Source organism: Acomys russatus, chromosome 10, assembly GCF_903995435.1.
Source record: "Acomys russatus chromosome 10, mAcoRus1.1, whole genome shotgun sequence".
Lineage (NCBI taxonomy): Eukaryota > Metazoa > Chordata > Mammalia > Rodentia > Muridae > Acomys > Acomys russatus.
The window spans coordinates 64,620,751-64,632,885 of record NC_067146.1 but is presented as its reverse complement, the minus strand read 5'-3'; the positions used below and the strand labels follow the sequence as shown (position 1 = coordinate 64,632,885).

The 12,135-nt window shown below is 40.3% G+C and overlaps 1 protein-coding gene across 1 annotated transcript in view; it reads right to left on the bottom strand.

Moving 5' to 3' along the window:
• Window positions 1-218: 218 nt before the first annotated feature.
• Window positions 219-12,135, bottom strand: part of LOC127194728 (broad substrate specificity ATP-binding cassette transporter ABCG2-like) — a 46,963-nt gene continuing 35,046 nt past the window's right edge. The window contains exons 11-16 of the mRNA XM_051152294.1: window positions 10,384-10,473; window positions 9,183-9,307; window positions 7,741-7,895; window positions 2,671-2,760; window positions 1,797-1,885; window positions 219-405 (exon numbers count right to left, since the gene is read on the bottom strand). Of these exons, the coding sequence (XP_051008251.1) occupies window positions 258-405; window positions 1,797-1,885; window positions 2,671-2,760; window positions 7,741-7,895; window positions 9,183-9,307; window positions 10,384-10,473 (697 nt within the window). The 3' untranslated portion in view covers window positions 219-257. The remainder of the gene's footprint in view (window positions 406-1,796; window positions 1,886-2,670; window positions 2,761-7,740; window positions 7,896-9,182; window positions 9,308-10,383; window positions 10,474-12,135) is intronic.

Here is a 12,135-nt window from a genome sequence, read left to right as displayed (position 1 = left end):
ATGAAGAATATATTAGTGACATATCAGCAGTATCTAGAATTCAGGTCTCTCTTTTTAATCAGTAAATGTGACTGGATTTTCTGCCCATGATTACAATTTGATGAGCTCAATTTGTGGCACATAACGTCCTTAGTTTTCAGTGTTGGTTATTTTATGTACATCAAAATATTAGTGAAGAAAGCAAAAGAACACTGGATATGTTGATCAAAGCATCCATATTTAATGGGAGTACAGCCAATAGCATGTTAAAGGGGAAATTAAGAATACTTTTTAAGAAATAGCAATTTTAGGTAGGCAATTGTGAAGAAGATAATAATCATACAAGCCAGCGCCACATGATTATTCCATAGTCCCCAAGGTGACAGATCGATGCCTTGGCTTATCAAGTAGTCATCACCAGTACATCTAAAATTTAAAATACACAAAATTAATTTACTTCATTCCTATCGTCTGTCAAATAAAATCAATGTATTCAGTATTTTTTTCTTACATAAACCTTTTACTTAGCCAAATCAATATTTCCCCATATAATTTATTGGATACTGTGGTAAATTTGTCCTAGTTAAGTTTCGTTAGTTCCCAATACAATCTAAAAGAGTGTAACTATTAAACAGTTTAACACCTTGGGCCAAGTTAGCATAGTTGCACTATGAACTGAGCTACAAGACACTGTGACAGCCTTAGACAGCAAGCAGCGCTGAGAAGGACAGAGGGGCCCTGGCAGGAGTCCACTGGATGTGGCTGCTGCTCCAATGCATGGTGGGATCCAGCAGCTGCCAACACAGCTGTTCTTCTCTTTGCTTTAAGAGGTCTCTCCTTGTAAGGATGAACCTTACTTGAGCCTGTAGCCCACTATGGCTCCTCCTCCTCTAGTACTACTTTTCTTGTCTACACCCTCCTGAAGAGCAGGGACTTTGTGTTAGAAAGATGCCACACTCAGACAGAGCCAAAATGAAGTGGGCATGCAAAGAAAAGCTCTCAAGGGAAAACCTCTCTTCAGAAGTTTCCCTGTCATCCTATTACCAGCAATTCTTTCTATGACTGAACATTTGGGAGAGATCTGGTAGACCAGCATTCATTTTGTTCAATAATTTCTGTATTAAAAATCAAACCATTACTAATTACCATATATAGTATTAACACTTTAAAATAAAGTCATCTAATTTATTAGAACCTATATTCTACCTTAATTACTGAAAGAATATATCTTCTTGTAGGAAGAGTTTCAGTTCCATTTAAATACACACTTACACACACACAGACATCACACACACACACACACACACACACACACACACACACACACACGCAGCCTTGGGTTCCATGATTTTCCAATGTGGTGAGGCAGATAGAGGTGACAGTGTCACAGTGATCAGTGACCCCCTTCTTGCTTTCACTGTCCTTGTGTTTATGAGTGTCTTCCTCTCTGTGCTCTGGGTTACCATCCAGTCCAGTCCAGAGCCCACACGTGCCTTCTAAGCTAGCAAAGCAGCACATCTATAACCCAGCAGTTCTGAAAAGAATTCAAACCCACACTAAAAAAATAATAAAGGGAACTTTTAAAATATCTCAATCAATACACAGGAAGTAGTTTTCACATTAATATGGTTTTGGCGGTGATAGGTTTCACGAACTGTTCAGCACATTTACATGATTATAGTATGAAGCCTCCCTTCACAGACTGGAAAATTAAGGCTCAAAAGTTTGACTCATGGCCCCTCTCAGCCCAGCAGCCCTTTATGGCTCAGCGCAGTGCTGTGAGACTCAAACACACCCTGACACTGAACACAGCTTACATTGTGTAGCTGCTATCACAGGTGCTGTTGACAGTTGTATTGAGTCCTGGACAGAAGTCTTGTCCCGAGAATTCATTATGCTGCAAAGCCTAGAATACACACAAGATCAGAACAGTGTTAACAGTGTTAATTACAAAATGTTTCCAAAGAATTGGCACTATTTTATGCACAATTTTACTTTGTTATTTCTAAAGGTATGCTGAGCTTCTTATGTACAGTTTTTTTTTTTTTTTTTTTAAGTAAAATTGCTAAAGTTTTTTCCTGGCAACAAAGAAACTTATGGTTGGCATGTTGCTTGCCAGAGAAGGAAGACCAGAGACTACCCCATGGCACATTCTTTCCAATTTTATAACCCATAAAATCTATAATTAAAATGAAATGATTGTGCTCAATGAATATTGTTGATATATAGTAGCAATTTTTTCTATAACTATGAAAATCAGAAACGTCATTATACTGAATTAAGACACAGCTGCTTCCTTTGTATTTGATTAGTTGCTAAAGCCAACATGGTTGCTGAGTGTAACAATTTATTTCTCCTCAGATCTCTGTTTCAATATAAACTCTGCATTATAGTCCCCTATCCTCATTAACTTCCTTACTGAACAGAAACAAAATATTTTCCATCAATTAACCTTTCTCCTTTAAGAGATTTCTCACCACTCTTCATGTCCCTCCAATAACGGGAGGAAGCTATGGGAAAGCCTTGACCCTCCAATAACAAAGACTGATAGAAATTTATCACTCACTTTTTCTGGAAGGAAACCAAATGGGACATATTCACACTTGTGGCTGAGGGAATGACATGGTTAGGATTTATTGCACTGTTCCTAGCTTGAGAATCCAGTCACAATGGCAAGAAAAGACAATTTACCATGAGGCCATATCGAGGAATGCTGAAGTACTGAAGCCAGGACAGCCAAGGCCCAATGGTCCTGAGATTCACCAAAAGACCCGAAAAAAGCTGTAAGATGTAAAACCTGTAAGTCAGATCCTGTCCAGTGACTTCAGGACTCTAGTCAAGACCTCCTGTGAGGCTCTTACAAGTGGACAAGCGTGATGGTCTATGCCTGTACTGAAACCTAGGGAGGCTGAGCAGAAAAACTGTGAGTACAAAGACATCTAGAGATACCTGGCATGACTATCTTAAAAACAAAACAAAACAAAAAACTACTCCCCCACAAATAACTCTTACCTGCTAAAATCTCTGCTAAGAACAATGTGGTATTACTTATTTATTGTACCCACTAGTAGTCTTGCCCTCCATATATTTCAGCAGTGGCATTGATGGCATTAAAAGGAGGATAATACACATATAATTAATATTATAGATTCAAGTTATTTGAAGATCCTTAATGGTTAAGAACATAATTTCGACTTCCTGTGTAACTGCAGTAGAATAAGTTGGGTCCAGGCCTCCAACACACAAACTAAATTCTGTATATGCAATTCTCTTATTTCTAAAATGGTACAGTACTTTAATATAACCCTTGCACAACCTTTTTATTTATTTATTTATTTTTATACTTTTATTTTATTACACATGTATAAAACAAACTACATACAGCAGGGAGAACCATGTGACAATCATGAGAACAATGAATTCTATATATGTTACATTCATAGTGACTTGATCATCTGCATTCGTCTCGTTTGAAGTAAGTGTTTTTCTTTTCTTGTTGGGTCTAAATTTCTGAATGAGATTCAATATCTATCCTATCTCAACTCTAATAGCTTAACTTCTTACCTCTTTATTTTTTAAATATTTATTTTTATTTTATGCGTTAGTGTTTTTTCTTTATGTATTTAAGTGTACTGGATGCATGCCTGATAACCATGGACCACAGAGAAGGTATTAGATCTCCTGGAACTGGAATAACCAACAGCTGTGATCTTGCAAGTGGGTGTTGGGAATCAAACTGTGATCCTTAAAAAGAGCAGCTAAGCCATCTCTCCAGCTAAGCCTTTAGCCTTTAAATAGATACATCATAAATGTTCAAAGGTCACCTGCAAAGTGATTCAAATACCTAACACAACACAAATCTTAAATGAACAGTCGCTGTACTCTATTATTTATGAATAAAGCAAAGAATGGATGACACAGTGATCCCTATGTAGTCCTGACTGGTCTAGAATTTTGGTAGTAGACCAGGCTAGCATAAAACTTGCAGTAATCTCAGGTTTCTGCTTCCAAAATGTTAGGATTTTGGAATATACTGGTTTTTAAGAAATATTTTTTTTTGCAAAATTTTTAAAAATTTATTCTTGTTACATCTCAATGTTTATCCCATCCCTTGTATCCTCCCATTCTTCCCTCCCTCCCATTTTCCCATTATTCCCCTCCCCTATGACTATTCCTGAGGGGGATTACCTCCCCCTGTATATGCTCATAGGGTATAAAGTCTCTATAATGACCTGAGGGAAAAGTGACATACACACACAAGAAAAAAATACACTTTTTTTCTTAGTTGAATCTTTTGTTATGGGACATGATGAATGAAATTATGTCACTCACTTGTGCCCCTTCTAATAATCCTGGAAATATAGTCCACACTAGAACAATTCAGGGCCGGCTTGTTGCTGTACATCCAGAGAAGATTTGTTACTTACAACAATTTATATTCTATAGTCATGGCTTTAGGAATAAGTTTGGGTTCAGAATGTAGGTATAAAATAATCCCCAAATTAGAGCTCCTTAGAGCATGATGTGATGATCTACAGTAGAAAATATTGCTAGTATCTCCATGCAAACCTCCCCATGGTGCTAGGGATTGCTCAGTGGTCAGAACTTACTGCTTTAGCAGAGGACCTGAGTTGGGCTCACAAAACCCATATTAGATGGCTCACAGCAACCTATAACTCTAGTTCCATAATATCTGGCATGGTGTTCTGGTCTTTGAGGGCACTGCACTCTTGCATATACTCCACACAGAAACACATACACACACATATTTAAAAATAAGAATCTTATCTGGACATTAGTGCAAGGGGCATGTCCCATGAAAGTCTTCACTTACCAGGAAACTGGGACAGAGGGGAGGACATCCTATTGGGACTCTAGATGAGAGAGAAGCATGGGAGAATGGGGAAATAGAAGGATACAGAGGGTCCTAGAAACCTACACGAAGAACATTATGATGGGTGGATCTGGGCCCAGGGGTCCTGCCTGGCACCAGCCAAGGACAATACATGCAGTAAACTTCTAACCTCTACCCAGATCTAGCCAATGGACAGGGCATTCTTCACAGTTGAGTGGAGAGTGAGGACTTACTTTCACACGAACTCTGGTGCCTCATATTTGACCATTTCCCCTTGATGGGGAGGCCTGGTGGCACTCAGAGGAAGGATAGCAGTCTACCAAGAAGAGACTTGATATCCTATGAGCATATACAGGGGGAAGAGGTCCCCCTCATACACAGTCATAGGGGATGGGGATAGGGCAAAAATGGGAGGGAGGGAGGAATGGGAGGATACAAAGGATGGAATAGCAACTGAGATGTAATATGAATAAGTTAATAAAATATCTTAAAAATAAGAATCTTAAAGAATAAAAGAACTGCCTCCAAAGAAGAATCACAGTGTAGATGCCAGTAATTGGCTGTTCACAAAGAAACATAAGCAGAATGAGGGTCTCCTGGAACGTGTTCTAGCATACCAAGAGAGCTGGGATATGCAAGACAATGACAACGCTGCTGGGCTGCATCAGCAGGTGCAGAACTATGCTACCAAGTACTGATTAAAGGCTATACCATATGTGAGTTGAATGCAGTTTGATGTTTGGCTTTAAAGTACTACTTATAAACAGTTTCATAGTAATCAGCCCAAACAAGAATTCAAACGCATTTTTTACTTATTAAAAGATATTTTATTTACTGGATGAGAATATAAGCAAATATTATCCTTTTATAAATAATATATATTGTTAGTTTTATAATTAAAAAAAAATAAAAAGAACTAAACCCCGGCAAGACTTCAGCTAATGATGTCTCCCTGAAAGATGGTCTACTCTCTTAAACAGGATGTGTGTTGCTGTGCTAGCTATCCCTATTTAATGATGTAGGAGAAAAAAGGATGAGGATGGTCCTTTTGATTTATCACTTGAGTAAAAAACTGAACAATATTAGGAATAAGGAAACATTAAACAAACGCCGTGAAATAAGTAGGTATGTCCTGGTGGAAAACAGTCAGCCAGGAACCTAGAAAGAAGGTAAGTAGACTTTGGACTCCTAGTAGAGGGAGGAGAACACCAATCCACCCACAGAAACTTTGATCCAAAACTTACCCTGCCTACAAGATGTACAGGGACAAAGATAGGACAGATAGAGCAGAGATTGAGGAAATGTCTAACCAATGTCTGGCCCAACCCAAGACGCACCCCATGGAAGACAGCCAACCCCTGACACTATTAACCATGCTCTGCTATGCTTGCAGACAGGAGCCTAGTAGAGTTTTCCTCTGATAAGCTCCAAAACCAGCAGCTCTTTGAAGCAGATGCTGAGACTCACAGCCAAACATTGAGTGAGGCATAGGAAGTCTAGTGGAAAAATGGAGGGAAGGATGAAAGGACCTAGAGATGACAAAATCCTCAAGAAGACCAACAGAGACAACTAAAAAGGATCCAGAGGGGCCTGTGGATACTGAAGTATCTACTGAGCACCATGCATAGACTGGACCTAGGTCCTCTACATAGATGTAGCTGATGGGAAGCTCAGGCTTCATGTGTATCCACTAGTAAGGGGAGTGGGAGCTTCCTCTCACATGGACTCTATTGTCTGCTTTTTAATCACTTCCCCCTGGTGGGACCTCCCTGCCAGGCCACAGGGGAGAAGGACTAACTCACTCTTGCTGAAACTTGATGAGATGGAATGGGTGGGTGTGGGGCTCCCCTTTTCTGAGGTATAAGGGAAAGGGTGAGGGATGGAGGGTAGAACTGGGAGGAGAGGAGGGAGGGAGATATGACAACTATGTAAAGTGAATAAATAAATTAATTAATAAAAAAGAGAAAGATTTCTGTCCTTGTTTTATAAAGACATGGTCTCAAGCCCAGGCTGTCCTCAAACATGTAGCTAAAGATGACCTCACATCACTGTTCCCCTGCTCTTAAGATCTATCTCCCTTGGGCTAAAATTATGAACATGTACTACCATGTTGGCTTCTGAAAAACAGACAAACTAACAAATAAATATCTAAGCATTTAAATTTATGTATTTAATACTTATTTACTTCTTTTTAAAGCACTTTTCAAAATATAAGAAGGACTCATATAGGCGCTTTGGTAACACTGTACACTTCTCATGAATTCAACAAAAGCATTTTTGGTTATTAAACAGTAGACCACATAAAAATATGCTGCCATATTTATGAAGGAGTCTGTGATGATTTTTGTTTTCAAAGTTTTATTTAACGAGTTTGTCTAAAGTCAGCAAGAAGTATCTTTTCCATTTCTGACTTTCTTTTCTTCCTATGTTGTCAGAGTTTACTGAATTTCAAGAAATACACAAGATACAGTGGTTCCAATTGCAGCGATCTTGAGACAGGGTCTCACTGTGTAGCTCAGCGATCTTGAGACAGGGTCTCACTGTGTAGCTCAGCGATCTTGAGACAGGGTCTCACTGTGTAGCTCAGGGTTAGCGCAAATGCACAGCCACACTCCTGAGGGTTGAGATTACAGACTTATAGCACATACCTGGATAAAAATTACCTTTTAAATGTTTATTAGTAAAGACATGTCAGCAAACTGATAACAACATTTAGTAATACTACTAAATGTTCCATAGGAGTCAGGAACAAAGCCATAACTTTTCCTTATTTCAGCATCTGGCTTTCTAAAACTTTCAGAGTCCCAGCATATCGCTGCCTCAAGGCAGGTTTCTACAACATATGACTATACACAGAAAAAACAAAGCAAGAAACATCTTTTCAGAGGAGCACAGTTTCTACTCACCATCATAAATACAAATGCAATTGTCACGAGAAATGTGGCTACAGTTACCACACTTTGGCCTGCTGCTATGGCTAGGGCCATGGAACTGGATGTGTAAGCCACCAGTATAAGGGTGAACATCATGATGAAAAAAGCCTCCACCTCCTTTTTCAATCCTTAGGAAGAAAAGAGGTGGAAGTAGTCAGTGCAGCTGTGTCTATTTAGTTGGTTGGTTTACTGTGCAAATAACACTGTAGAAATGATCATCATAATTAATAAGAAAAGGCCACCCATTATTCAAATACTCCGTGTCACCAATTCCATTATTTTACTCTGTGTAAACTGCATCAACTAACATACTTTCCTTTTCCATGCTTATTGTAAGAGCATTATTTCAGACAACATGTGATTTTCTTTACATGTAACCACAAATAGTTATGAACTGTTCAGATGGACAGTCACAGGAAACCCAACAGGCCCCAACACTACAACTGCCTTCTCCAGCACAGGACACTCACCAACAGAAAACATTTCTTTATCCAGACATCTCTATATCTCTCAGATTTTGCCGGACTACATAGTGAAGACAGTTGGCTAACAATTACATGACCTCAGGGTAGTTTAATATATAAAGAAGGGGAGGGTTCTTCTACCTATGTCTTTTCAGACATAATAAGATGGATTTAAGTTCACAAACTACTTTATAAACTATAATAACATATATGTGTGCAACTATATATGTACACACACACACACACACACACACACACACACATGGGCCATATAATCTGATGATTTTGAAACAGTGGTGGGAAAATGGATCAGGAATCTAAGTGTCTAGATCCCTTATTATTTTCTTTCCCTTTTTTTTTTTTTTTTTTTTTTTTTTTTTTGGTTTTTTGAGAGAGGGTTTCTCTGTAGCCTTGGCTGTCCTGGACTGGCTTTGTAGACCAGGCTGGCCTTGAACTCACAGTGATCCACCTGCCTCTGCCTCCCAAGTGCTGGGATCAAAGGCGTACACCACCACACCCAATTCCCATATCATATTCTTTAGGATAAACTTTATATATATATATATATATTTGGAAGTTTTAAGCTCTATGAGTGGTTCTCATATGATAGCGCTTTGAAAACATAGAATTACTGATATGTATGCATGTGCACATGGCTCAGCAAAAAATATGGAAAATTTGAAGAAGCAATTTTGAGATGTTAAAGCCAGGGCATAATATAAAAATAAATCTGTCTCCATCAGTTATATATATTTTTAGTAAAAAAAATAAATCCCCAAGCTATACTTGGTTTTCTTATTAGGGTATATGCATCAGAGTGTGTGTACTTGTTAAAATATTTAGATCTCTTTATATAGACACATAGATAAGGGTAAATAAAAATATACACAGAGAGGTTAGCTTTCTTTCACATAGAAGACTAAAGGCACTTTCGTCTCACCTGTTACTCACCTAACATGAAGTATACTATACAAGTGTAAATAACACTTGGCAACAACCTTATGGGTAGTAAATCAGAGATTAGCTTTCCAAAGAAGTACGAAGAGACTCTGTAATATCCACTGATATACTCATGCCTAAAAAACAGAGAGCACAGATCCCAGGTTAGTCCTGAGGGCACAGAACAGATGATGTGTAGCTGCTGCACCACTAGAGATCTTGTAGGGCAGCACCCCACATACTCCAGGCTGAACCCCATGCCTTCCACCTTAGGTGTCAGCTTCAGGAAGCTCCCAACTCATGACCCTCTCTTCTCACAGCACTCTGGGGAGACAGAGTCCATGCGTCCTTGTTCTGCTCAGAGACTGCTGCTTTGATGCTGGGTCCTTCTGGAGAACCGTACCTCAGGGGTCATGCCACTCATGCCAAAACACATAAAGCTCTTTTTCTCCAAGGCGCCCAGTGCAGCTTAGCTCGCTATGCTTTAGCTGCTGCTACTCTCAGTTTTTTAAAGAACAAAACATCCTCCTTCACTAGCCACACCTGACAACCTTGGAGCCTGCCAGATACCAAATCTAATCCCTCCTCTCCCTGAGCTCTCTCTCCAGTTACTCCAAACTCTCCCACCACCATCTGTTCCTTTGCTCTCTGTTGATTCCTTTTGTTGGGAAATGGAGGTGGGCAAACCTCTCCAACCTTTGAGGAACAGAAAGAACAGCCAGTTCCCTACTGTGGAGCTGGCTCTTTCCAGGCAGCCAGCCACCAAGGCTTGTACTTGCTCCTCCTCTGCCATCCTGATCTTAGCAATTCCAGCTGCTGAGCGACCCTAACTGTTCTGAAGGCCCAGAAACTGCCTTTGCTGGAGTTACTGACCGGTGAGTGATCAAAGCAAGATACTTTCAGGCCAACTGTTGCTGCTTTCTCTCAGAGCACTGGGGTTTCCTAACCACAACCCAAACTTGAAACTCCCCTCTCTCTGGCTAACAAGCAGCGTATGATCTTATTTCTCCACCGTCTTCAATGACTGCCTTTTCTTAATACTGTCATCCTATGCATTTTCAAAAATCCATATTGTATGACATAAATATATACACATGCATTTATATTTCCTTATTAAGTAAGTAAATAACAGATATTGATTACAAAGATAGCATTTTGACCTAATTGTGGATGTGACCAGTTTGACACACAGCTAGAATAGTGATCTACTCACATGAAGAGCTTCTTCTCCACTACAAAGAGCTCCACAGCTGACACACTGGAGAAACACTGGTCGCCAGTGAGGAAATAGAGGACCCCAACCCTGCCAGGACAGAATGGGAACAGTAGTACCAGTCAACTTTGTGCTCTTAGGTCAGTAGTCTACAAATGATATGAATTTTTTTTTTAACTAAAACTGTTTTGGTTAAACCTGAGAGGGTGCCTAGGGGGATGCTCAGCATCAGTCTAGAGGACCACCAGGAGAGAGCTGGTCCCTCCAAGTGCACTATGGCTCATACACACACACACACACACACACACACACACACACACACACACACACACACGTGCACACATATACACAGAGAAGGAAGAATGACACCACCATAAGCAGCAGGTCTTCCCCCTGTGTCTGTGTCCCTGCAGTGGTGACTATGTGACTCCAGGGACTCCATGCACATACTGACACTCTTGGTCTTGGATTGCTGTGAATGGAATTGCATTGTTGCCATAAAATTCCTGTTGAAGGAGCGACTCCCAATATGATGGTATTGGGAAACAAATCCTTTCAGCCATGTCTGACTCTGTCCTGCACACAGCAGAAGATGGCTATCAGTGCAGCCTGTACTATTTAGCTTGACCTATCATCTTGATACACCCTAGAGTCACCTGGGAAGCATCTTAATGAGGAGCCATCCAGATCAGCTGGCCTCTGGGCATGTTTGTGGGGACCGTCTTGACTGATACTGAAGTGGGAACTCACTCTGGATGTGGGCAGCAGCACTCCGTGGGCTGGGCCCTGGCACTTGTAAGAAAGGAGAACACCTGCTGAGCTGAGCAGGCCTGGACCTCTGCTTACTGTCTCCCTACCTTTGACAGCTGATGTGAGGCTTTAAGTTCTGGCTTTGACTTCCCGCTAATAGACTTTAACTAGAACTGAAATAAATCTCTCTTCTCTAGGCTGCTTTTTGATCAGGGTATTTTCTCACAGCAATAAAAAATGAGACTAGGATGCAGCCTAACTTAAAACTGTAAATTTACTTAAAATTGTGAATGGAATATAGGGCCCTAAAGGAGAGGCAGGTGCTCCTTAACCTCTGAGCCACTGCTGAGCCCTCAAATTTCTTCCCAAATATTACACACTGCACAATGTCCACAGCCTCTAGCTCCGTGTACACGCTGCCTTTGCCTAAGAAATGTCACCCACAGAAACACCAATTACTAGTGACTTTGGAAACAATCTTGCTGTCTCAACCTTCAAGGGTGATAAAAACATAGTGATACAACTCTGACATGAAGCCAGGCGTGGTGGCTCACGCCTTTAATCCCAGCACTCGGGAGGCAGAGGCAGGTGGATTGCTGTGAGTTCGAGGCCAGCCTGGTCTACAAAGTGAGTCCAGGATGGCCAAGGCTACACAGAGAGACCCTGTCTCGAAAAACAAAAACCAAAACAAAACAACTCTGACATGTACTTTTAGTCTCTGCTCCTCAGGAGGCTGAGGCAAGGAGATCAATAACTTTAGCTGAACTCAAGCCAGCCTGGAAAACATGGCAAGACCCCCATATTAAAAAAAAAAAAAAAGAAAATGTTAATCACTATGAAAACAAAATTTTCAAGGGTGTGCTGAGAGATAGCTCTGTTTTTAAGAGCACTTGTTGTTCTTCCAGAGAACTTAAGTTCAATTCCCAGCACCCACATGGTCTCTCAGAAATATATGTAATTATTGTTTTAAGCTGTCTGAAACCCTCTACTGACATCTTCAGG